General features: G+C 48.8%; 1 protein-coding gene across 29 annotated transcripts in view; it reads right to left on the minus strand.

The window, feature by feature from the left end:
• The window catches only part of DYSF (dysferlin), a 222,709-nt gene that overhangs the window by 127,887 nt on the left and 67,484 nt on the right, over window positions 1–27,338 (minus strand). For 19 of the 29 annotated variants that reach the window (XM_060168906.1, XM_060168912.1, XM_060168910.1 and 16 more), the window contains 8 exons: window positions 25,256–25,382; window positions 21,740–21,843; window positions 13,798–13,866; window positions 13,627–13,670; window positions 10,067–10,149; window positions 2,682–2,723; window positions 904–1,019; window positions 267–380 (listed from right to left, as the gene is read on the minus strand). In XM_060168906.1, coding sequence (XP_060024889.1) covers window positions 267–380; window positions 904–1,019; window positions 2,682–2,723; window positions 10,067–10,149; window positions 13,627–13,670; window positions 13,798–13,866; window positions 21,740–21,843; window positions 25,256–25,382 — 699 coding nt within the window. The remainder of the gene's footprint in view (window positions 1–266; window positions 381–903; window positions 1,020–2,681; window positions 2,724–10,066; window positions 10,150–13,626; window positions 13,671–13,797; window positions 13,867–21,739; window positions 21,844–25,255; window positions 25,383–27,338) is intronic. The other 10 variants (XM_060168916.1, XM_060168908.1, XM_060168922.1 and 7 more) reach the window with 1 other exon arrangement.

Raw genomic sequence — 27,338 nt, forward strand, 5'->3', positions numbered from 1 at the left:
CACAGTCAGTGATTAAAGGGTTAGCTATTCTTACATTATTATTATTAATAAAATAGCCTCTCATTGTGCATTGAGCTCTAGACTTTAAAAACCTTCATTTATCTTCTTCGAGCCTCTGAACATTCCTTAGGGAGGCAGGGTAGGTGTTGGGTTACTCTGAGGCCCAGAGGTGTGAAGGCACATGAGTGTGGGTGGAACTGAGCCCTCCTCCGCCAGCCCCACTTGGCCACCGCCCTCTTGGCCCCTCCCAGGGCCACGCCCCTTACCTCCACCCGAAGGATGTCATCCGCAGGGAGATCTTCCACCTTCTGTTCGCTGTGCTCCACCAGCTTGGTCTCCAGGGAGAGCAGAAGCCGGCCTCGGTAGGCCACACCTTCCCCCTGAGAGGGGAGGCTGGGTCACCAGGAGCAGGGTCGATGGAGGGGAGGAGGGGAAGGAAAGGAGCCTGGTCTGGCCCTGGGGTCAGTCACCTCCCGGGCAACCAGGAGGGCCCTGAGCCACACCCCGTCACTCTGCAGGTGAGGAAACGGTGGCCCAGAGAGTTCATGGGACATGCCACCCTGATGGTCAGCACCAGAGTCCAACCTAGCCAGGGAGAATGAAACCTGAGACAGATGGAGGCTGGACCCCCACAGGCCAGGAAAATTAGGGGGGCGAGGGGAGGGGGGGTCAGGCTGGCCCTGAAGGAGAGGCAAAGGGAAGGGAGTGGGAGGGAAGGAGGGGCCAGGAGGGGGTCAGGGGGAAGAAGGGTTCTCCGAGGGGATGGCTGCCAGACCCTGGGCCCACTCAAGTCCCGTCAGGCCCTTGGAGTCCAGGCCAACTGCAGATACTGCCCAGGCCAGGGGGGAAGACCCTGTATGCAGGCCTGGGGATCTGGGGGCTGTGGGTTCCTGTCTGACTCACCTTGCCCGTGTTGAGCTCTGCATAGGGGTCCGGGAAGCCAGTGAACTCCCTGGGGCTGCCGTAGAGGTTGACATAGCAGGGCCCGAAGGTGGGGAGGAAGCCCAGATGGTCATCCACTGGGAGACACAGGTGCGGATCAGAGGGGCCGCCCAGCCGAGATTTCTAGCACTCCACCCAGCCACCTTCGGGCCGGAGACCAGCCCTCAGTTCCTCGCACATGCATGGGATGCAGCCCCCGTAAATGTATATAGGACAGTGACACCCATGAGAGCTGTCTCCCGTACGTCCCTTTAATCCTCACCACCATGCTGAGATGTGGAGATTTGCATTGATTTTATTAGTCTCATTTTACAGATGAGGAAACTGAAGCCAAGCGAGGCGCAGGAATACACGACTACACAGAGGCACGACACAACATGGTCTAACCTCAAAGCGCATGCGCTCAGCCAGCGTGCAAAGCTGGGGCTCAGGGGCCTCCCCTGCCCTGCCTCTCTCAGGCCATACCCTGTCCTGCATGCCCTCCTCATCCTGCAGTTACATCTGTGTCTCAGGCCATCTGGCCTGCGGGGAGGCACAAAGGAGGCCCAGGAGCCTGGTGACCAGAGACTCCATCTCTCAGGTGCCAGGGAGGGGGCCCAGCCTGATGCCACCTCACACACAGGGCAGCCCCCAGGCACATGTCTCCTCCACCCTTGTGTCCTTATGAAGTTGAGACAGACCATCTAACAGCCTTGACTCATCCTGGCATCCCTCCCCTTCCCTACATTGTGCAAAGAACGATCTTTCAGTGGAGCGAGTTGGAGGAGAGTTTGAGAATGACACTAGCGATGAGGGAAGATCTTTTCTCCACATCATTTCCATCCTTTTTTGGAGGCTCTCTTTTGTTAACGTCATGACTTTCCAACTGACAGCCAAGTTTCCCAGGACGGGACTTCACTGGCCAGATTCTGAGAATCTTGAAAAGCCAGGGTGCCCCTTCCAGAGGAAGGAAGAGGCCATTTCCAGAATGGCAAAGGTGGGAGGTGGGCCCAGGAGCAGGTACCATCTGGGATGCTCCAATCCACAAGATCATGGGTGGGGCAAGGCAGGCACAAAATAGATGGCCTCAGCAAGGGAGTACTCGAGCCAGACCCAAGGACCGACTGCAAACTCTGAGCGCTCAGACCCTGGGCGTGAGCTCCGGGGCTTGAGCCCATCCCTGAGGCATAAGATATTACCAACTAGAAGACAGGAGCATGCCTCCCCCAGAGCCCTGCACCCAGCATCACTCGTCCTCCAGTCCCCAGCACACGCTGGGCTCTGGCATTTGGGACAGGGGTGGGAGGCCTGATGGAACTGTTGTGAGCATTACTAATTATCTGTACTAATCATCTCGATTATAATTTACCTTGTAAATTTCAACTTCAGGAGTTTTCAACTCACCCTGGGCTCCTCCTCCTGGGCCCCAAGAGGACTTACACTGCCCCTGCCTCATCATGCACTCCCCTGCCTGCTCTACCCCTTCCCTGCTGAAGAACTAAACTCTTTTGAGCTCCAGGGCCCAGCAGATTCTGGAAGGGGTTTAGAGAGTGGGAGGGAATTGCCTTTAAAGCATTCCAAGCAATTTACATATTCAACCACGTTTGAGAGGTAACAGCCAAAGGTAAACTGGGATTGTGGTGGAGAATCTCAATCCCACCTCAGGCGAATCAAAAAATTCCCGGCAAACAGCACCCTTGCCCCTCCAGCAAAAACCACAAGGCCCACACCCTTGTCATCCTGGAGGTGAAAGCACGTACGGTCTGTGGCTGGAGGAGGCGTGACCACACCTGCAGACTCCTCTGAAGCGTAAAGAAATGGAAAAGGGGTTAGGATGGGCATGGCTGGGTGGAGGACGGATTAGGTGAATGGGGCATGTGGATGGACAGTTGGCAGACAGACAGATGGAAACGCAGCTCCTGGAAGGGGAGACAGATGTGGCCCGAGGCCCCAACCCCAGCCCAGCTGTGAATTTATCACACACTAAGTCAACAGCGCACCCCCCTCAGCCAGAGATAGCCCCAGTGCCCTAGTGAGCGCTCGGGTCTCTCCCCACCGGTGTCTGCCTACATGGCTGTGAGTTCTGTTTGCCGATTGGAAATTGGACCAGAAACTTGACTCAATACATTCCAGAAATAACACACGGACTTCCCTGGTGGTGCAGTTGTTAAGAATCAGCCTGCCAATGCAGGGGACACAGGTTCGATCCCTAGTCCGGGAAGATCCCACGTGCTGCGGAGAAACTAGGCCCGTGCGCCACAACTGCTGAGCCTGCGCTCTAGAGCCCACGAGCCACAGCTACTGAGCCCACGTGCCACAACTGCTGAAGCCCACGTGACTAGAGCCTGTGCTTCCTCACAAGAGGAGCCACCGCAATGAAGCCCGTGCACTGCAACGAAGACCCAACACAGCCGAAAATAATTAATTAATTTTAAAAAAAGAAATAACACAATAAAGAAAATGTGCTTTTCCATATTATACCCAGATAAGTGAGGAAAACAAAGTACAGATGCAAAGAAAGGGTGGGGGAAACGTGAAAGGGCCAGAGCTAGGCAGTGAGGCACACCCAGCGGTCCCTGCCACAGGCAGGTTGACTGCCCTGAGTGGAAGCATTTCAAGGCACAAGATCTCCACCTAGTGGTTATTTCCAGTATTACCACTGAAGGCACCGTGTTGCATTTTCACAACAGCAGGCACTGGGATCTGGCTTTTGACACCTGCCGTTTCAAATGAAGCACAGTGCCAGGAACCCTCCATTAGCTAAAGGTTCTACTCTTGGGTATACCCTAGATGCTGGTGAGGAGTGTCTAGAAATAAGAGAAGCAAGAAAGGAGATGCTCTGGCATACTTTCGGCCTCTTGGAATCCGTCCCTCGCTTATAGGCAGGTACAAGATGCCCCCAAAAGAGTAGGCAGCCCTCAGTCTCCTTCCATGGTCCTCTCCGATTCTGCCTCTTCCCACAGTCTGACCTTCCCTGTCTCCTCCTCCAACCATCTAAGTGTAGCCAAGTCTGGGGTCCTGATTGACCTGGGGTTGTGTTTGGTGAAACCCTAAATTATTTTCATTCATTGATCACCTTTACCTACTGGTCTCCTTCAAAAAACAATACCTATTGCTATTTTCCTATAGCTCCATGATCAGAGTTAAGGGCCAAGAGCTGAGTAAAACATTGTGAAGGAAGAATGAGGAGAGACACAGAAAGAAAGAGCGTGGGGAAGAGAAGAGGGAACGTGGAGCCTGGATACGAGGACAGAGCTGACCAAGTGAGCCCAGAGGGCAGCACGGAGGGCAGTGAGGCGAGGCTCTGGGGGAACTGAGGCCCTGGGACCCACCCACTCAGCTCTCCACAGCAGGCCTCAGCTAGGAATGCCAGCTGGCAGAAGTCAGAGCTGCAGAAACCATAATTCATGGCCATTTTCATATCCACAGGAATAGGTTTTCATCAGTGGGGGAGCGAGGCCTCTGGTCGCAGGGGAGTTTCGGCAACCACAGAGGACCGCCACGGGCACAGCTGCAGCCCCAGGAGAGCACGGCCAGGGCCCGCCGGAAGGAAACAGATTCCACTTTAAGCTCCTTCCAAATGATTACAAACAGGCCCGGTCAGTTATCTAGGGCTAATGAGGCCGAGGTCATAGTTCCGACCCCCACGTGCTTCTTGCAGAAGCAAACATGGCTTTCCACCCACAGACCAACTCTGGATCCTGGCTGCAAACTAGTGCCCAGCCCAGACACAGATGGCCCCTGTCCTACCAGCCATCTGAACAACACGTGCCTCTGGTGGCTGGGAGGACCGAGTTAGGGGGCTGCAGAGTAGACTTGTTCCCAACCACGCCTTTTCACTAATTCCCTCACTCATTCATTCGTTTGTTCAGCAAACCTAACAGGCACAGTGTAAGGCATGCTGAGACACGGCCCTGCTGACAACTGAGGCCAATGGCTCCTAATCTGGGGGCAGGGTCCCAGGTCTCCAGGAGCTGAGGATCATCCTGGGTCCTTCCCCTGTGTCTGCAGACAGCTCATAAAGTCAAGGGCAGCGTCACCAGTGAAGCCAACCAAGACAAAGCCTCTATTTAATCCTCATCACTCTTCTGCCAAAACACAAGTGTTCTGGTGTGTTTTCCCTAAGCCCAAGGAATAGGGGCTGGGGAAGCCTCAAAACACAGATGAATGCTCCCAGTTCTGTGGCGTGAGCAGCCCAGCCCAGCTCCCTCACCTGGGGAAGCCAGAGGGCAGGCCCTCCCAGCCCGGGACCCCGCGTCTCCTGGAGAAGCTGAGGCCACTACCTGCGGCCAGCCCTGCCGCTGCCTCTGCCTCTCAGCCCATCTCCCACGCCCACGGCTTGGCTGCCTGACACCAGCCCGCGCCAGGCAGGAGGAGAAACCAAGAACTGCTGGGAAATCCTCATCATCTACGTTCCAAAGACAAAAAGAAACGAACTTTGGATTTCGTAGCTGTGGAAAAAACTGCCTGAGTGCTATTTATGTAGCACGATTTTCGTACGTACAAAGTTATAAAAGAATCTGTGTAGGTTTCATGGGTCTCATGTTCCTGTTACCTTTCGAAAGTACTGCAGCTTCTAAGAAAAGCACTCCTTATTAAAAAACCAATTTTTTACTAAATGTTTTGGAGCACAGGGTCCAAGGAATACTTAAGTGTGCCCAGGCAAACTTGTGGGCAGAGGTGCTTAAGAAGCTAGTGTTAGGTCCTGTCCTAGCTGGAAATAAAAACAAAACACGAAAACAAAAACTCCTGGTTGGATCAAATAAGCTGGTGAACTGTGAGGCCAGGGAATAGAGAAAGAACCCATTTTTACAGTTTGCTTTAGTTTGGGTTTTGAGAGCAGTGAGGAAATCAAGGGCCATGCATCACCCAGATGTTCTAGAACACCCCAGTGTGGAGAAAAACACAAAGATCTGAAAGTTGGGGTGACATTCTGAGGTGGCCTCAGGACAAGTGGGAAAAGCTTGGCAGGGACAGAGGCAAGGGCTAACCTTCCAGGCCTAGAGAGAGCTTGGGAAGAACAGCTCCAGTTTGAGCAGTAAGTCTAACTCTTTTATTGCTACATAGATCAAGCTATTTAACTGCACATCTAAAACCGGTTAGCTGGTGGCAAGAAGATTCTCATTTAAGCCCAAAACAATCTGTGGGAGCCAGTGGTCCCTGAACCACACGGGGTTGCCCATGGCCTGAGCGCCATCTAGTGGCCAAATAAACATCTTTCTCACGTTCCCATTCAAATATTCATGATGACCCTGGAAAAGATCAAGGTCAACATCACCACCAGACGTGAAGACTGATGGGGGCACAGGGATCTAAACTCTCCCTCAGGTGGCTGACAGCTGGCGCAGCTATAGCCGCATGAAACGGCAGCTGTTGGAAAAGTCAGAAGGTCACTTTGTGCGGTACCAGCGTCTGTCCTTGGACTCAGAGACAGGGATGGCACCAGCCAGGAAACTGGAGAAGAGGTTCCTTCCATGCCAGGAGTTCTGATCCACGAGGAGCCTAGAATACCCTCTCTCCCACCCACTCCCATGATACACTGCCCCCACCTCCAATCCTTCTACCTCTACATCCAACTCTCGGAACAGCAATCACAGAAGAAGCACCGCATCCTGGGACCAGCAGTTCCCACAGTTGGGAGTGGGAGGGGCTGGGGCAGGAGGAGCCCACATAGCAATGACTTCTGGAAGGGAGTTCTTGTGTATTCCACCAATTACAAGTATCAACGATGAAATCAGAATGACAGAAAGCAGCTAGATGTTAAAGCTGAGTGAGGGCACCTGGGAGTTCATTGTAGAATTCTTTACTTTTATGTATGTTTGAATTATCTATAATTCAAAGGTTTTTTTTTTTTAACGTTTCAGAGAATCTAGAAGGTCAACTTCAAGAGTGCTAGGTAGAATCTTCCAGAAACTGGGCACGCTAACCTGTCCTCCAGATAAAGATCTGAGAAGATGGGTGGACAGAGACCCACACATCCTGTCTGTGGAAAGACACCAACACTGACCAGATATTGTGAGAGTAAATAAAGGGGGAGGGGGAAAACAGGGGGCCAACCAGTATAGGGAAACAGGGAGGAAATAGCATCTGTAAGATTCAAGAGAGTGTTCACCTGAAATTCTCAGGACACGATTTGGAATCCTCGGTAGAGTGCAAGAAGACATAGTTTTTGCGGAACAAAACAAAACTTGAGGGAGAGAACAAAGAGGAAAAGGAAAACATTAAAAAAAAGAGGGAAAGGAAGGCATGACAAGAAACTAAAAATGCAATAGTCAATTTTAAACCACATGGGAAGCAGTAAAAAGCAGAATTGGTACAGTGGGAAGAAAAATCAGATTAGGGATGCAGAAAGCCAGTAGTAGCAATACTAAACAACAGACATTACTTTGGGGTTTATTATGTACCAGAATGTAACATTTATAATCTCACTGGATCCTTACAAGAACCTTACAAGGCTGGGACTGGTGGGAGGAGACTGGAGCAACTCTCTCAAGCTGCCTGGTTCCAGAGCTCCCCTCCTACCCCTCTCGCACCCTGCCTTCAACTGCTCGGGTAAACAATGTAAGAGTAAATGAAATCATCCCTCAACTCAGATTTAAGGATTCTCTATGTCTCAGACAAAATTCAAGGAAAAGAGTCCTGTACCTAGACAGATCAAAGGTATTTTTTAAACTGCAAGGAAAAAGAGACATTCTTACAAACAGCATCTAGTCAGAGAAAAAAGAAAAGATTACATACAAAGGAATCAAATCAGTCTCAGAAAACACACCAAAATAAATTCAAAATAGATTAAATATTTAAGTGTAAAAAATAGAGATAAATATAACCTTGGGGTTTGCTGAAGGCCAAAAGCATGACATATGGAGCAGAAACCATACTTCCATTATTTAAATAAGAAATATTGAAAATAAACACAAGAAGTTAACTAGAAAGTTAAAAAGGAAACAACAAAATACGTCTAAAGAGAGTTAAAGAGTAGAAAGATGAGAGAATAAAAAATTAGAAAATATTAGAATTGATATCTAAATCCAAAAGCAGATTCTTTGAAAAGTCCAATAAAGTAGGGAGAAAAATAAAAACTTCTAACTAGCCTAGTCAAGAAAAAGGAAAATTCAAACATATTTCATTAGAAGTAAGAAAGTAGAGAGAATTGTTTAAATTATAAAAGATTACTCCACACAACACTATAAGTAAAAAAATTAGAAGACCTCAGTGTAATGAATGTTTTTCTAGGAAAATGTAGATTATCAAAATTAACTATAGTAAAAGTAACAAACTAAAAATACCAATGATCACAGGAGAAACTGAAAAGGTTTTAAAGAGCGAGTGCAACACCCACTCAAAAAGGGCACCCAGCCCATATGGTTTTATGGGTGAATTCTTTCAAACCCTCAAAAGACTATATTCTTATGATATATAAACTGTTCCAGATGTTAGAAAAGACTTTAAATCTTTCCAATTAATTTTACAGAGCCAGCATAGCCCAGATACCAAAACCTAAGAAGTAATAAGCAGACATACCAATTAAAGATAATAGAAAATCAAGAAATAGGCCCAAGAACACATTTAGGAATTTAGTATGGGATAAAAGTGGCAATTCAAAACGCAGGGAAAAGATTATTCAATATATAGCATTGGTATCACCAAAGAACAATTTTGAAAAAAGTAATGTTAAACCCTTTCCTAATTCACTAAGGAAAAGATTAATATATTTAGCTATGTGAAATTTTTTAATTTCCGTATGTTAAAAACTATTAAATGATAAAATAAGACTGACAAAAATTATTTACAACATATATGATGGGAGAAAATTAACCTCCACATACATACACAACTCTTAAAAAAAACAATGAGAAAAAGACAAGCATACCATCAGAAATATAGACAAAAGCATGAATAGGCAATTTACAACAGAATAAATTTAGAAGTATATAAATATATATAATTTGTAAATGTAAGATAATTATTAAAATATTTTAAAATTTACAATGGTCAACTTTACCAGATATCAATGAAATAAAATTAAGGCAACAATGAAATTCACCCAACAAACTGACAAAATTCTTTTTAAATACCATTATTTTGCATTTTGTTGATGCGGGTGCAGCAAAATAAGCTTGAGTGATTAGAGTGTAAATTAGTCCAGTCTTTTTGTAGGGCACTTTTGATATATACCAAAAGATTCAAAATGTTCAAATCTTTTAAAAATATTTATTTTTTTTTTATTTGGCTGGGCCAGGGCTTAGTTGTGGCATGTGGGATCTAGTTCCCTGACCAGGGATCGAACCTTGGGCCCCCTGCATTGGGAGCATGGAGTCTTAGCCACTGGACCACCAGGGAAGTCCCTAAAATGTTCAAATCTTTCAACACAGCAATTCCACTTCTAGGTATTTATGCAAAAGAAAAATCATGAATTACATAAAGATTCAGCTACAAAAATATTCAGTATCAAGTTAGCTGTTTATAACATGGAAAAATTAGAAAACACTTAACTATACAACATTTAGTTAATGTGGACTATGGTGTATTCACACAATGGAATGTGTGTATTCATTTAAAATTATATTGTAGAAGAATATTTAATAACATGAGTAAACATCTCTGTTGTACTGCCAAGTGACAAAAAGCAATTTTCAAAACAATTGAAAATTGTTTCAAAGCAATGTTTTTCACGTACATACATACAGACAAACAGGTCCCAGAATGTTAATATTTACCTCTTGTCTGGGAGGGTAGGCTTATGGATAATTTTGTGACAATTTTATATTGTTCTTTCAGACTATCTCTTTTAAATTGTACAAAATGATCATGAACTACTTGTTCACAGGCCAGTGAAAGCTTTTCAAAACAGAAGCTGTTTTGAACACAGTCAGCCAACCTAGAACCCGGTAGATGGTGTGGCCACAGCCACCAGTATAATCTGCAGGAATGAATCCTCTCTATGCCATTCGGTGGTGTATCTCACCATCCGAAGTGGGCCAGTCCTAAATGCAAACCCATCTCTCTCACTGGCCAGAGCCCTTCTCCCTGGGAAATGGGCAGCAAAGACCTTATAATCTTCCCTTTTCTACAAACTCTCAAGACAGTAGGGGCGGAACAGGGGAGAGCACGGGGGGCCAGAGGGCAGCAGAAAGGTGGAACGTACCTTCTATTTCTCCTCCAGAGGCAGAGATTTTCGACATACTCAGGTAGTTGGTGGCCACAATGTCGTTGTGCGTAAGGCGGTCCCTAGAGCAAAGGGGCAGAAAGGGCGTGAACAGGGGAGGGGGATCGCAGGCCACAGCCCACCCAGGAAGGAAACGACCTCGGTTATACATCATTAGGGGTCCCAGTCTTCACACGGGGTATGTTATGGAGGCCTAGTAATCCTAGGCAAGAAAGTGTCACTCAAGACTCCTCTAGGGGGGACCCAGTCCATCCCCCCCACCATCAGCATCCCATCGGCCATGCTGGAGGTCTGCGGGCACAGCTGCAGGTTGAAAGGGAGGAGACCTGAGGCAGGAGGCAGGGCAGGGGAGCAGGAGGCCGCTCAGGGAGCCAGACCCCCAGGCCCAGGGAGAGCAAGGCTCTAGGAGCCAAGACATACCCGGACCAGGGAGAAAACCAGATGACCAGGAAGAAACTACCTCCAAGGCCACAGTCTTAATTAGCTTATGGTAGCTAATGCATAGCTCTTTTCTGTATCTGATTCTGTATGTGACAAAGCACTTTTAAACCCCCTTATCTCCAAGGATTCTCCCAGCAGCCTTGAGGAACAGGTACTCTTACTAACATATCTTTTGCATGGATGAAGAAACTGAGGCTCAGAGCCAGAAGGTCCTTGCCCGAGGTCAGCCTGGGAGGCAGGGGCAGAGCCAGAACCGAAACCCTGGTGTCCAGACTCCAGGTCCAGTGCTCGCACCGTGGCCCACGCGGCTTCTGTCTACAATACGGGGCCTGTCCTGCCTCCCAGAAGGCGGCCTCTCCCCTCCCCAGCCAGCATAGGGGACTATGGGGAGAAGCTTGAGGACTGACTGTCTTGTGCAGACCCTTCCTCTGCGCCCCACACCTGCCCCCCTAACAATCATATACAGTAATAGTCAGCATTTACTGGACTCCTCCTGAGAGCCAAGCAGTGTGCTAACCCCGTCACGTGACTTGGCTCATTTAATCCTCATGTTGGCCCTGAGGCAGGTTCTGCAATTAGCCCCAATTTCAGATGAAGAAGCTGAGGTAGGCAGGTTGGCAAAGCTGGGATTTGAGCAGAATATGCCTGACATGGAAACCAGAGCTACGCTTGCAACGACCTGCTGCTTCCTTGCCAGGCTAGACCTAGAGTTCTCAATCCAGTGATTCTGACCCCAGGACATCTGGCAACGTCTGGAAACATTTTTGATGTGGAGGGGAGTGGTAGAGAGAGGCCATGGTTACAGCCAAACATCCTACAGTGCACAGGACAGTCACCCACTGCAAAGACTTTTCCAGTCCAAAACGTCACAGTGCTGAGACTGAGGAACGCTGGATGGGGCAGGATCTGTCTCCTTCCAGAAGGTTCCCCACGTGCCTCTTCCCTCCTCTCGGGGCCCAGCAGGCCCTCTCTCCCTGCTGTGCATCCTTTGGCCACAGGAGGCTTCAGGAGATGACACCCACACGCCCCATTGTGAAAGACCCGCCTGGGCACGGCAATTTCATTTTCCTTTTAAATCTTAAAGCCATGAGATACCAGATCTCTGCTGCTCCTTTCCTTTCTCTCTGTATTTCCCAGGGAGGTGATCAAGCTTTAAAGTTTTCTCTCAGGGCGGGGGCTACATTAGGAAGAGTGAATTGCCAGCACAGATCTGTATCCCTTTTCCTGGTGAATAACGTTAAGATGAACTGGAAAGTAAAAATTCCCTTAAACATTTTACAGTAAGGTTATCAATACCAGATAATTGACAGTTGATGACACTTTTAAACTGCCTTCATGACCAACCCCTAGAAAAGACCAGCCCTTGGAGAGGAATAGGATTTCTCACCTCTGGTCTTACCTGAATCTGGTGAGAAGGGAAAGAGAATGGGAGGAGAGAGATTTTGTGTCAGGTTTTTTTTGCAGGGTAGGGGGTAGTTTGGGGGATTTTGTCTTCTAATGAAAGAAATTCTTTGAGAACTGAATGGAAGATTAAGTTACAGAGAAAAGGCCATATGGACCATATCGTATTTCTAGGATTCAGGTAATAACACAAGTTTATCTGAGTTTTCTGGGAAGAAAGCACTTTTCTGGATAGGAACTTGCAGCAACTGAATGCTTTCTGGCCAAGAGTTGGGTTTTGGGGCTTGGGGTTGCTTTTGGAAAATGCAGCAAGTCTGAAAATAGACTCACAATAAAAATGCCACTTTAGCCTAAACCAGAGAGGCAGCCACCAGATTCGGTAATGTGTTTGGATTGTACAGTATGCCGATGCCTCACTCGGCTCACACGGACTCGGGCGAGGCCGTCCACAACACAGGGGATGCGGCGCCCTTGCGCTCGCACGCCCGCGTGCATCCACTCACACCGCCACGCACAGGCACGCACCCAGCGCACGCACGCGCGCGCACCCGGCGAGGGGAAGGATGGCTCCGTGGGTGTAGAGCACATTGCCCCCAAAGCACCTCCCACGGAGCATACGGGCGGGCAGGGCCCCAGAGGCCTCTCCCTCCTCGCCCCCCTCGCACTCCCTTCCTCTCCTCTAATTCTCCCAAGCTGTCTTCTCTCGGGCTGGGGACCTGGCGCGCACTTTAATGGCTCTGTGGCCTGGGGGTTTTCCCTAGTCTCTCATTATCCTCCTGGCTGGGGGTGCCATGGGCCTGAGACCAAAGGACAACACGCCGGGAACCGCACAGCCAAGACTTCTTGGGGGCAGAGAAAGGACAACTCTCTCTTTTGGGAAAGGCTGATGTAGGGAAGGTCCTGGAGATCGCGCGTGGGGACTCCTAACAGCCGTCGGGCGTGAGAGAAGGCTCAACGCGGAGGGGTCAGCACGGCCCGGTGGTTAAGCGCACGGGCGGAGGGAGCACAGGCTTGTTCGAGCCTGGCCTCGGCTGCTTCCCAACGTCATACAGGGTACTCAGTCTATTCAAACCTACTCCCTCATCTGCAAGGTCGGGCGGTGCCTGGAGTCGAGGTGAGCGTCAGGTGAGACACGCATGTAAAGCGCTCACTGGGAGGAGGACCTGGAGCACACAGACGCTCAGCAAGGGTTAGATACTCATTTTCTAAGATGACCGTGTGACTCTTGCCCACCCCTGCTGCAAGCCGGCAGTGGCATCCCCAGCTCGGGTAACCGGACCCACTTCCCCAGCCTGGAGACTCGTTTCATCCTACCAACACTGTGGGCATCACAGCCCACCCTCCTGGAAGCTTTGCTCTTTCCAGCTTCCATGCCTCTGCTTATGACCCTCTCTTCATTAGAATGCCTTCATCCTGAACTTCCCAAAACCTCACCTCCTCCAGGAAGCCTTCCTGGCCCCTCCTGGCCTCAGGGATCTCTGGTTCCTGGAGCTGTTCCAGCCCCACCTGGCTGCCCTTGAGCAGGGCTGTAAGCTTCCCAACAGCCCACACCCTCTCCTTCTCTGGCCTCCCCCAAAGGAAACTACCTCCCCTGAAACAGACTCTCCCACTTCTTGCAGAATGAACAAAAGGAAACCGAAGGACCAAGTGACCCCTGACAACAGCCACCTCTAAAGATCCCGGGACGCAGAGCTCACCAGTCCATGACACGAATCCTCATTTTCTCACACATGGAGGGAAACTAAGGAGGGAAGAGAGACGGGTTGGGTGGGGTCCTTGTGAAGAAGCAGAAGTCTGGGATGCGGGCGGGAACTGGGTAGGCTGGGAGCCCAGGCCTCCTGGGGTGGGCTCATGGGGGTGAGGCTCACCATGGCAGGCACCGTGATGCTCTGGTTCCACTGAGGGTTGGCCGTCTTCTCCAGGATCTTGCTGCAGAGCTAGAAGACACAGAGCACAGGTGGATGGAGCTTTGAGGGGACTCTGGGCTCCCTCAGAGACCACCACACCAGCCAGCAGCCATCCTCTGCCATGCTGGCCACGTTTTGGGCTGGGCAAAAGGCCCTGGGGGCCATGGAGCCTGGTGCAGTGGGCTCAGACACAGGGAATCTTTCTAGAGACAAAGCTCAATGGTAGATCAGACCCAATGGGGCATGGGGTGGAGGGAGTTAGGAGGGATAGATTGTTTGAATGTCACAACCCTTCTTCCTTATCTCATAACTCTGGCTGGAAATTCTCCTCCCTCACCTCCCATTATGGCCATGACCCTAAATATGGGGCCCTGCATCCAGACCAGCTTTCCCAGGAGTCCTAGAGTCTGAGGCAATCCCCTTTGCCCATCAGCCCAGATCACCTGCCCTTTTGGAAGACTGTGAACCCAGGAGATTAGAGATGGAGGGAGGAGGAGAGGAAAGGGGGGCTGGAGGGCCAGGGCAGGGGGCCATGCACCTGCATCTGAGAGAGGAAAATGCAGTGAAGACACAAACCTCATAAGCCACAGTCTGCCTCCAATCAGCCCTGCTCATGAGACTGGGCTTTCCACAAACAAGAAACCTAGCAGAGGTGGAAACCAGATCCAATCCAGCAGCTTGTGTGCTCTGCTCTGCCCCGGGGAGGCACCAGGTCCCTTAGCCAGCCCAGGGCATCCCATACCCACACAGGGCAGCAGGTGAAGACTCTGCTTCAGATCCTGGAAGGTGTGTGTGTCCTACACACGGAAACAGTGAGCAGCCTTCCTCAGAGCATTTACTGTGGGCCCTGATTGTGTGAAGCATTGACATGCATTTTCTCATCTAATGAGCACCTGACCAGACTGGGGGCTTTGGGCCCTCCATCAAATGAGGGTGTGGCCTCCCTAGGGGCCAGGACTTGGTCTCCATCCCTGATCCACCCAGTACCAGCCCCTGTGCCCACCATCCCCTCCTCCCTGTGAGAAGAGCCCAGGCAAAGTCTGGGGGCAGGGATGGGTGCCGGGATTTGGCCCTTGTGTGAGCAAAGAGAGGAGTAAGGAAAGAAGAGCTCCGACAGTCAGATGGAACAAAAGGCAAAGTGGGACACACAGTTCTCAGGAATGGTTACACAAAGGGCTGTAAAGCACACAGAAAGATGCTAAATCTCCCTCATAATAAAAGGAACAAAATGAATGAGATACGACGTCTCATCTATCAGATTCACAAAAATCTCTAAAGCCTGACAGCCCTCTCTTGGCAAGGCAATGGGAAAACTGCACGCTAGGATTTTGCTGGTGGGAAAACAGAACAGCTCAACCCCTCCAAAGGGCCATTGGCCACTATCGTTCAAAATTACAAATGCAAATGCCCTCTGACCTACCAGTTCTACCTCTAGAAAGTATCCTACAGAAAGACTTGCATGTGTGCAGAATAACACGTGTACGAGGTCATCCACTGCAGCCTGGTTCCAACTAGGGAGGACATGGAACAACCCATGTGTCCACCAACAGAGGACAGATTAGATAAAGTGTGATCCATCCACAGAATGGAGCACTGCGTAGCCCTAGAAGAATGAAAGAGCTCTGTGATATGAAACAACTTCCAAGTTCTATTATTAAGTGAAAAAAGCAAGGTGCAGAACAGTGAGTGTCATGTGCAACCGTTTGTGTTAAAAGGGTAAAAGGTAAGAATTTATGGTCAGATGTGTGCAGCATATGCATAATTAAGCCAGAATGATGCAAAATGAGGGATGCATAAATGTATATGGTGGGCATAATAAATGTATTACCTAATTCAAAACTTAGATGAACAAAAGTTTAAAATAGGAAGGAAAGAAGGAAGGGAGGGAGGGAGGGAGGGAGGGAGGGAAGACTCGTTAATCAGACACAGCTGAGAGACCCTGGCAGCATCACTCAGCTCCCTGGACAAGAAGGCACAGGTTGTCCCCACCCTCCCCCAGCCCTGCCCCAGGCAGTCCAAGGCCTCCCCAGCAATCACTTCCTCCGGGCTGCCCTTGGAGGCTCCCCGTGAGAGAGCCACCGAGTTGTGGGTTTGGGAGCCCGAACACAGCAGGTTCCCCCCACCTAGGCCAGCGCTGCCTCTGGCCCTAGAAATCCCCAGCTGCCTTCCCACACCCTGCTTCACTCCCCACACTCAGCAAAGGCAGCACCAAGCTTCCTCTCCCCGTCCGCCTCCTCCTCTCTGAGCCTTTTCATTTTTTACCCTCTTTCCCTTCCTGATGGAGTGTATTCATTACACCCTTTCTGGAGGGCTCCTTAGCCACCTGTATCAAATACTTAAAAATAAGCATGCCCTCTGACCCAGTGCTAGAAACTTTCCTACAGAAAACCAATCAGAGTGTAGACAGAGTCCTGTACACTGATGTTTGTCACAGAGTTGTTCATAAAAGAGGAAAATTGCAAAAAAAAAAAATCCAAAAATCGATTAAAATTTATGTTATATCATGTCATGGAATATTATGCAGCCATCAAAAAATTGATTTCAAAGACTATTTAATAACCTAAGGAAATGTTAGGTGATAAAAGCACTTTACCAAACCACACAGATATAGTGGATTCTCATTACTGGCGGTAGTTACACATTCTAACTACACATTGTAAGTCACCAAGAACATGAGCTGATGAACACTGAAGCGTTGCTCCTAAGAGAAATACAGGGTTAGGTTCCTGCAAGCCTCTGTCACAACAGTTTTTTGTCAACTCACCAATAACCTTGTTTTATGTGTGTTTCTGTTTCAAAACACCATTTTTTTATTATATATTGTGGATTCATTAACATTGAACTCACAGCCAACAGCACTCTCACTCATGCCTGAATGAAGCTTACCTAATACATAGTTTCTCCATAAGGCACGTCACAGCCTTCTTACACAGGGAAATACTAGACAGCATTTCGGCACAACACTTGGGAGCCATTGTAAACACTGAAATCACCAGCAAAAAGCACAAAAAATGCAAAAAGCATGACACTAAATAGACCAGGAAAAGGACACATTTACACCATGAGAGCTGAAACAAGGAGGGAATCACATTGTTTCAGCTCAGCTGGCAACATGCACCTCAGCTGACTCAAATTGTTCACAGCTTTGCAAATGATCACCAAAGCACCATAAGGATTAATTTTGGGTTACAAATAAATTTTAGCGAGTAGGCAAATTTGCAAATACAGAATCTGTGAATAGTGAAGATCAACTGTATTCCGAATCCAATTTTTTTTTTCCACTGGGGCAGGGCAGGGCCAGGGTTGGTGGGGGGGGGGGGGACGTGCAACAGAGAGAAGGAGTGAGAGCTACAGGGAGGAAAACATACTAGCAGGAGATATAAACAAATGTTAATGGTGGGCCTCTCCAAGGTGGTGTGCAGAAATGTGCTTAATTTTTTTCATTTTCCTTGCTTTTCTCTGATTTTTTCATCTTTTTATGATTAATAGGTTTTATTCTTGGAAAATAAAAAAGTCGCTTTAGTCTCGCACTCTGCCCTCCAAGTACCTCCCCTGTCCTTGCCCCATACCATGAAGAAGTGTGATATGTGTGTGTGTGTGTGTGTGTGTGTGAGTGCGCACACACACAAAACCTTCTCTCTCAGTAGCTTGGCCAAATCAGGTATGGTTCACATCTTAGATAACAGTGCCACCAAGTGTCCATTAGAGGAAATGCAAAGAGGGCCAGGCTTGGGTGAGTAGGCACACAGAGGACAAATCCCCAGGGCTTTTCATTTCAGAAAAGGGTGAATGAGAAAAAGGGACACACCAGAGACAGAGAGAGGACAGGCAGGATGACACAGGTGATAAAGGTAGCAGAGAGAGTTGGGGGAAGCCATGACGAGGTGGCTGGGGCAGAGAGCAGGGGACACAGAGACCCGGTGACCACCAGAAGATGGAGGGTCTCAACTGCCTCTTTCATAAGCCCCTTCCTTCTAGAGGGAAAATGGAGGGTGCAGCTTCATTCAGGAGCCCAGCCACCAGTCAGCTTTACATATTCCCTTGCCTGGGCCAGGTCCCCTACCTCTATCACCTTCCCCAGACATCTGCACCTTCCTAGAAAAATCCCCAGGGCCAGCCAAGGGCATCTCAGAACAGAAGACCTAGAGAGATCAAGGTGCTGGCAGGGACCCAGTAGCAGCTAGGAGCCCCAGAGCTCTGAGACTCAGCTCCAAGGAAAGCTACTAAATTGGAAGGCAGGTCGGTCTTGGTTCTAGCCATCATCACAGCACCCTACCATGTTGGGAATGTGGAATAAAAACAATCTTGAGACATGACTTTCCCATCTGTCAAGCTGGGAAAACTGATCCCGGTCCTTGGAGTAAGTGTCCAGCAGGACTGTCCAGCCAACCTTCCTGCTTCCTTCCTGCCTCCATCCATCCCATCACGGTCCCTCCTAAGGGCATCAGACTCTGAGCCCAAGCCCAAACAAAAACTGCACTTCGGTAAGACCCACAGTGAGCATTTACACCCCAGTGTGAATGAGTTTAAAATTCGTGTTACCTCTCCCACAGACATTTCCCCTGAGACCCTGTCTTAGCCCGGGATGGAGGAACAGCTCAAAGGCACTCCCACTGGCCAACAGCAGGACGGTTCACACAACCAGCACCATAACCGATTTTAACACACTGAATTAATAAAAAGTATTAGGGGCATATCAACACTCAAAAGGGAAGAGGGGAGGGGAAGCTATTCTTTACAAAAAACACCAGCTAATAAAGAGAGAAGGAATGATAATGAGGGAATCGCCGCTTTGCACCCCAGGTGAATGACTTGTTCAGGCAAGGAGGTCAATGGCTTCGTGGACCATTAGGTAAGAGGTTGCTGGGAAACAGGACATCAGCACACGTCGAGATATCGCCCACAGATAACCTGCAAAGTACAGAGGCGAGCGTGTGCTTTGACAAGGGAGAGATCTGAAGACACCACCTAAACCAAGTAATCAATCATTACCAGTGATGGGACAAGGTGGCATTTTGCTTCCTGTTGTGACGCAATACGACGTACGAAACATCACCCGTGATGCGTTCTTGCCCAAACAGTTCATTTGAATGCAATCTGATCTTGAGACCTAACTTCCAGTTTATAGGAAATACAGGGGCCAGAAGAAGTTAAACAACAACAGAAGGAAACAATGGGACAAATCCAGGACATGGACAAACGGCTTGGGCTTTTCAAAAATGCAATGTTGTGGGGTGAGAAAAATGGGAATGATGGAGGTGGGTAAAAGACTGTTACAGAAAAGACTAACACAGAGCGTAAAATCCAGTTGGATCTTAGATCAAAACAAAATTAAACAGCTCTAAAAGACATTTGGGGGATAATCAGAGAATATTTATATGAGCCAGTATCTGACAAGAGTAGACGATAATTGTTAATTTCCTAGGTGTGATAATGTTATTGTGGTTACAAAGAATTTTCTTTTTCTCAGGAGGGGCATGCTGAAGCCTTTAGGGGCAAAGTGTGCAACAGTAAAAAATAAAAATTTTAAAAACTAGAAAGATAGGCCCCAAACATAAACTTTGTATGATGCCTTATGGATAATGCTACTTTTTCTGCATTTTTCAAAATTCCTTAATAAATATGTGCATCGATAATAAAAGAAGAAAGAAAAGAAACATAAAACGGGGGGTGGGGAAGAGTGTGGACTTCAGGTAGCAGGCAGAGGAAACAAGCTATCCAAGGCCTTCCTCCCGTTTGTGAAATCACACCTGGGCCTCAGCGATCCGGTCCCTGACTTCAGGGGTCCCTTTGTTGGTGGGATGGGCGGGCAGACCCTACATCTTTCCAAAATGAATCTAAGAAGAGATTAAGTGGAAAAGAACACTGCAAAGTGCTGTGTGAATGGGAGCCCACACGACCTCCATCATCACCCTAGGCTTTTAGCGTTTGTTGTTAAGCTTGTAAACACCTCCCCAACTGTCCTATAACACCTGCGTGTCTCCCTTCCGGCCTCTGCCTCGGGAGCAAAGCAGAGCCGGCTGCACCCGCCCTCCACTCGGCTCTGTTCAAAGCCCTTCTCCTCCGCCCGTTTCCAATTTTCCTGTTAACACCCAAGTCATCCAACTCAACTCGCCGGAGCCTGGCGCTGTGGCCGGCCGGTGGACCTCTGGGCCAGGCCGGCGGGGCCCCGGAGGGCGCTACCCCACCCTGCCAGCTCCCTGAGGTTGGCACGAAGCTCAGAGGCGCCTCGTTAGGGTTCCGGGAGCCGGGGTGGAGGCTGCGCCTTCCAGATACGTCATTCTCCCCTATTTCCAGTATTTCCACCAGTCTCTGCTCTGAGGTTACAGAGTAAAAGAAATCGGGCTGTTTCCCCGAAAGTCAGAGGAACATATGCTAACAAACACCGGAATGCAGCGGAAAACGGGCTAAAAAAGGGCCGTGCAATCGGCCGCGCGGAGCCCCGAAGGCCGAACTAGCACATCAGGCCTGTGTGGGTGACGGAAGCTAAACCTTGAACGATGCAACAGACTTGCTGGGGGGAAAGGGCCAGGAAGGACCCCGGAGTGCACAGGCCCGGGCAAAAGCTAGGTGTGACCGCAGGGCAGATGAGAGGTCACACGGGCGACGTGCTGGCTGTGCGGTTTGTACCCGCACGCCCCCCTCCGCACCCCGCACCCCCCGCCCCCCCCAGCCCCCTCAGCGAGACAGTGGGGCTGAAACCCGCTCAGTTCGGCGCTGCTCCAAGCGGGCTGCAGAGCTGCGTCCGCCCAGGAGGGGGCGAGATGTTCCACATTCTCGCAAAGACTGTACAAGCTAATATTGGCCATGGAAATGAGGTGAGAAAGTTCGGCTGGGTGAGACCTGGTCAACCAGGTTATGCGGTTTGAACTTCCTTTTACAGACAGGACTGTGTTTTACACTAAATATGGTGGTGGATTTCTATGGGGAGAACCCGGACAAGAGAATGGACCCAAGGCTGTTGTGTTGCCCTGGGGAGAGATGACAGTGACTAGGGGCATAGAGACAGGAAAGGACCTCGGGATTTTTGAAGGCAAGAGCTAGGGGTGGCATGTTTGATGTAGGGAGGTCAAAAAAAAAAGGGCCGAATCAAGGCAGGCCCACATTCTCTGCCTTTGATGGTGGTACCTGATTAGGATGGCGGCTTCTGGAAGTGGGGCGGTTTGGGGCAGCAGATGACTCCTTTAAAGGGCTGGAGGGGCAGAATACAGAGACTTGAAGAGGCATGGGGAGGTCTGTGTCTGAAGAGAGGGGTCAGAGTCAAATACAGCTGTGGATTCCTCTGTGGAGAGGTGACGGCTGAACCCTGGGAGTGGCTGAGGCTTCGAAGGAGAGCCTGGAAAGTGGGCAAAGCCATCCCTAAGGTGGGATAGAGGGAGGGGCCCAGGCAGAAATCAAGAGGGACTGGAGCAACAGCCTGGCCTCTAGGCAGGAAGGAAGAGAGGTACACGATCCCTAGGGCCCCCACCAGTGTGGCTGAAAGGAGTCTGCCCAACTCCTGCCACAACTTTTTAAAAATAATCATTATGTTTTCACTGCATTGTTTTTAAGTTTCCCTATCATTGTGCCTTCACATCTGGTTTCCTGACTATTACTTAATTTTCCCCCAAATATTCCTCTATCTATCCACTGTCCATATGTCCTCTCCCTGTCCATCCACACCTATGTGTCTGTCTCAAACACCTGAGCAGACCTGTCCTCGTGCGTGTGCATGGCAGCCCCAGAGAGCTGGGCCTGCGTGTCTCACCCCATGTCCCACAATCAGCCCCCCATCCCCGGTGTGCACATGCCTCTGATGGGGGGCACTGCGTGTGCCTCACTCTGTCCTGCACATCCAGTGCCCATCCACAGGGACATCCAGTCATCACCCTCCCACAAATCCTCTTGTTTACTTGCCCCTTACCATCTTCCCCGCAAAGCTGACTTCCACGAAGGGATCCACCAAGTTCTTCTTGTTACTCTCAAAGCCAAAGATCTGCTTCACGTTGTCCATTACGGCATCATCCACTGAGGAGAAAGACATGCTGATCACTGCCCACCCGCTCTCCCATCTTCAAAACCCCCACTTCCCACCTGTCTCCCCACAGTCCTGGGACTCCCTGAGAGAGACGCCATGGACCCCTCAGCCCAGGGCTCCTGGGAGAAAGGACCATCTCAGAATAGCAGCTCCTGAGGGCACTGCGCTGCTTCCTTGCCCAGCTCCAAACAGCTGGTTCACTGTCCCCCGCCCCGTTCTCAAAGGCTTTCAGAACAGGTCCGATTGATTGACTGATTAGAAATCTACATCGCTAAGAGCAGTAAATGATCCAGAAAAAGACTGGAAGTTGGGGACTTCCCTGGTGGCACAGTGGTTAAGAATTCACCTGCCAATGCAGGGGACACGGGTTCGATCCCTGGTCCAGGAAGATCACCCATGCCACGGAGCAGCTAAGCCCATGCACCACAGCTACTGAGCCTGTGCTCTAGAGCCCCTGAGCCACAACTACTGAGCCTGTGTGCCACAGCTACTGAAGCCCGTGCACCCAGAGCCCATGCTCCGCAACAAGAGAACCCACAGCAATAAGCCCGCACACCACAACAAGGAGTAGCCCCCACTCGCCGCAACTAGAGAAAAGCCCACGTGGAGCAACGAAGACCCAATGCAGCCATAAATAAATTAAATAAATAAATAAATAAACTTTTTAAAAAAACTAAAATGAGGTATCACCTCACACCAGTCAGAATGGCCATCATCAAAAAAATCTACAAACAATGAATGCTGGAGAAGGTGTGGAGAAAAGGGAACCCTCTTGCACTGTTGGTGGGAATGTAAATTGATACAGCCACTATGGAAAACAGTATGGAGGTTCCTTAAAAAACTAAAAATAGAACTACCAAGCTATAGTGGGAATAGCAATCCCACTACTGGGCATATACCCTGAGAAAACCATAATTCAAAAAGAGTCATGTACCACAATGTTCATTGAAGCTCTACTTACAATAGCCAGGACATGGAAGCAATGTTAAGTGTTGTCCATCAACAGATGAATGGATAAAGAAAATGTGGCACATATATACAATGGAATATTACCCAGCCATAGAAAGAAACGAAATTGAGTTATTTTTAGTGAGATGGATGGACCTAGAGACTTTCATACAGAGTGAAGTCAGAAAGAGAAACAAATGCTGTATGCTAACACATATATATGGAATCTAAAAAAAAAAAACATGGTTCTGACGAACCTAGGGGCAGGACAGGACTGAAGACACAGAGAATGGACTTGAGGACACAGGGAGGGGGAAGGGTAGGCTGGGATGAAGTGAGAGAGTAGCACGGACATATATACACTACCAAATGTAAAATAGATAGCTAGTGGGAAGCAGCCGCATAGCACAGGGAGATCAGCTCGGTGCTTTGTGTCCACCTAGAGGGGTGGGATAGGGAGGGTGGGAGGGAGACGCAAGAGGAAGGAGATATGGGAATATATGTATATGTATAGCTGATTCACTTTGTTATACAGCAGAAACTAACACGCCATTGTAAAGCAATTATACTCCAATAAAGATGTTAAAAAACAAAAAAAGAAAAAGAGTAGCCCCCGCTCATCACAACTAGAGAAAGCCTGCTCACAGCAACGAAGACCCAATGCAGCCAAAAACAAATTAATTAAAAAAAAAAAGACTGTAAGTTGTTATAATAATATCCCATTACTGTTGCCTGTTTGACATTTTCCTTTATATATATACATTAGCACAGTGATTTTCCTGAGGGTAACCAATAAGTCAATTCCATTTAAAAATATATATATATATATTTATATATATATTTAATCTATGCTGCTTCAAACCAATATTTTACTGAATTAGCCATATTTTTACATATGTATTTACAGATGATAGATGTGTGTATGTATGTATGTATATATATGTTAGGTATAAATGTACATATGTATATAAATGAGAAACTGAGAGGAGGGGACAGTTAACAATTGTATACTAGCCAATGTCTACATGAATACAACAGATAACAATTAGCAAATATTTATGTTCTATTTACCCATCTATTTTTCTTTTATTTATATTTAAACAACATTTCAGAGAATTCAACATAATCCCCTTTACCCTGAGCAAAGCAAACATTTCTATTTCCCCAGCCCCCTTTGGAAGCTCACCAGCCTCACTTCTGCATAGTTTCAACCAACAGACGCTTAGAACCAATGTTCTAAGCCTGTATTTTAATGCCCATTACTTATTTAAAGGCTTTCCCCATGATTTTGGTTCAATTAAGCTTGTGCAGAAGGAACCCATTTATTGGTGTCATTAGTCAAAGCAGAAACCCTCAAGCAATTAGCTTCATGGAAAACTCGTAAACAGGGACCCAAGTAGTCCCCGACTACTTGTTCTTGTGAACTCTGCTATGGACAGCGCCTGGCTTAATTCTGCTAATGTATGCTCCAAAATAGTGGCTTATAGCCCGCAGCAAGAGAACTACCAGGGAGCATTTTTAAACTACCAGTGTGTAAGCCCCACCCCAAACCAAGTCAATCTGAAACACTGGAGGAAGGGTCCAGGCATCTGCACTTCCTTAACGCTTCCAGGATGATTTAACTGCAGCCTGGGTTGACACCCACAGCTTTAGAATATTCAGCATAATTCCCCCACATTTATTGAGCACACAGGGTAGGGCTAGTACAGGGTTAGTCACTGTGAGAAATCAGGCAGTGGCCACAATGGCCTTCTTGGGATGATGAGGACATAGCCACAGCTAGGGTGACCCACTGTCCCAGTTTACCAGGGACTGAGGACTTTCTGGGATGTGGGACTTTTGGTGCTAAAACCAGGACAGTCCCAGGCAAACTAGACACCCATGTGTCTCCACTCAGTGGAAACACTGAGCCCTTCTAACATTTCAGCAACTGCTTCCCCAGCCCAGGGTCTGCCAATTTTCAGTCTGGGGCTTCCTAGAGGAGAGAAAGAAAATCAGTGGGATCCAGCCATGAGCGCAGAACAGAGAGTTGAAATGGTGCTGACTCCGCAGTAAGAGCCAAGAAAATGGGTGCACGGAGTGGCCAAAGAGCCAGACAAGGCCTAGCAGATGCTGAAACGGAGCCCAGGGGCAGCTAGTACTCTCAAGATTACTTGCATCTCTGTGACTCCACCGGCATCAGTATGACTTCTCATTAATTCTGACTGTTTCTCTGTTAAGAACAGTAAAAAGCCTTGGGAAACCTAGAGAGGGTGTGAGGCTTCGCCAGACGGCAGAGCAGAGGGAGAAGTGGGCTGACACGGATCTAGTAGACCCTCGGGGTGAGGAAGCCAGGCCAAGGGGAGGCAGAGAGGGAGCAGGGGACCAGCCCCTCCATCTCCTTCCCCCCGGGAGCTGAGGCAGCCCAGCCCAGCGTCCCCCCTCACAGTCACCCAACGAGGGCACCAGACTCACTCTGTGGTAAATCCTCGGCCCTGAAGACCTTCAGGCAGAAGTGCGCTCCGCGGAGGGCCACGCCGGTCGGCCTGAGCAGGTTGCCTTCAATGTCCTCCTTGTCTTCAGAGGGGTCTTTTCTCTCCAGCTACAACACAACCAAATATGATTCCTTAATGTGCCTTCGAGCACAGTGTTTTACCTTCCTTTTCTGAGAGCTCAACCAACACATTTAAACGGTGCATCTCGGGACTTCCCTGGTGGCGCAGCGGATAAGACCCTGCTGCGCTCCCAATGCAGGGGGCCTGGGTTCGATCCCTGGTCAGAGAACTAGATCCCACATGCATGCTGCAACTAAGAGTTCACATGCCGCAACTAAGGAGCTGGCAAGCCACAACTAAGGAGACTAACTGTCGCAACTAGGGAGCCCACGTGCCACAACTAAGGAGCCCGCCTGCCGCAACTAAGACCTGGTTGCAACTACATAAATAATTTTTTTTTAGAAAAAAGTATTCCTCAGTCCAAAATTGCACCATTCAGGTCATGTTTATAAATAAATAAATGGTGCATCTTGAAGAAAGGCAGATCTCGCCTTGCCACTTCCTAGCCTGTGATCTCTGACAGGTTCCTTACCCTGAGACTCTGCTTCCTCATCTGGACAGTGGAGACAATGACACTGACCTCCCGGGCTGTGGGAGGATCAACTTCAATAACGTGTAAATGCACGTGGCACACCGGCAGGCACTCAAGAACTGCAGTCTCCTTCCCATTCCACCCATCAAAAAATAGCACAGAGGTGACAGAGGTCTAGGCCAGCCACTGTCTTCAATAACGTCTGTTCATTCACCCAACAAGTATCTATTGAGTGACTACTAAGTGTCAGCATCACGCTGAGGGGCGAGGGCTGCCGCAGTGAACAAGATGGACAGACGCCCTGCCCCCGTGGTGCTCACCTTTCACAGGGAAAGCAGACCTTTAAGCAAATGAATGTGATAGTATGTGCTATTATGATTAGAACAGTAATAATAAAAATAATATTTACTGATTGTATACACTCTCTCATTTAATCCTGACAGCAACCCCCATGAGCAGTGGGTCTCAAATGTGGCTATACATTAGAAACTGGAGAATCAGTGACTTCTAGACCACTGCTATACCTTCCAACTAAAATGCAGATTCTGGTTCAACAGGTCTGGGGTGGAGCCCAAGACTCTGTATTTTAACAAATGCCCAGACGACGCCAATGCTGTGGGGTGCAAGGCCCTGGGATACCCCACTTTACAGATAAGCTAGATGAGGGTTAACGTAGGCTGGATGCAGAACCAGTGGGTTTAGAAAGAACAGAGCAAGGGGGCTTGTAACTATATTGAGGGGAGGGCAGGAATAGTGTTGGTGATGCGCCAGCTTGGAGACCTGGATGGTGGGATCCAGGCAGGGGCAGAAACTCATGCAGAGCGAGGGCTAACTTGGCAGTTTGAGGAACAAAAGATCCACGTGCTGCACTTGGGCAAGGGGGTGGCAGAAGGATAGGAGAGAGGTGGCTTCAGGCCATGCCCAGCAGCTCACTCCTTGGAAAGCTGCCTGGACCATCCTCACTCAGTCCACAGGTAGAAACCTGCTTCAGAATCTTTGCAGCAAAATCCTCCATCCCAGAATGCCTCATGTCACACAAGTGCTTGTGAAGGAATTAGTTCTGCACTGCTTTTCCTCAGCTCACATCTGAAGAAAATGATCACCTCCTCTGCTTTCAGTCATCATCCTTAACACTGCTCATTCCCTTAGACAACAAGCACTGATTGAGCACCTACTGTGCACAAGACCTGTACTAGGCAAGAGGGGAGATAAAACAGTTCATATCTATTATACTGTCGCTGACCTCAAGGAACTGAGTCTCAGTGACAAAGATGGACGCATTAACTCAACTAACAAAACATGGGGCGGTGACCGAAAGGAAAGACCAATCAGTTTCCCTGGAAGACAAGGCAGGCTTCATGGAGGAAGTAGCATCTGAATTGGGTCTTGAAGAACAAAGTGGTTTTTGGTAGGCAGAGAAGGCATCCCATCAGGTGAAAAGGCAGGGAGAAGGATGGAAGTACATTCTGGA

The sequence above is a fragment of the Lagenorhynchus albirostris genome, chromosome 13, assembly GCF_949774975.1.
Source record: "Lagenorhynchus albirostris chromosome 13, mLagAlb1.1, whole genome shotgun sequence".
NCBI classification, from domain to species: domain Eukaryota; kingdom Metazoa; phylum Chordata; class Mammalia; order Artiodactyla; family Delphinidae; genus Lagenorhynchus; species Lagenorhynchus albirostris.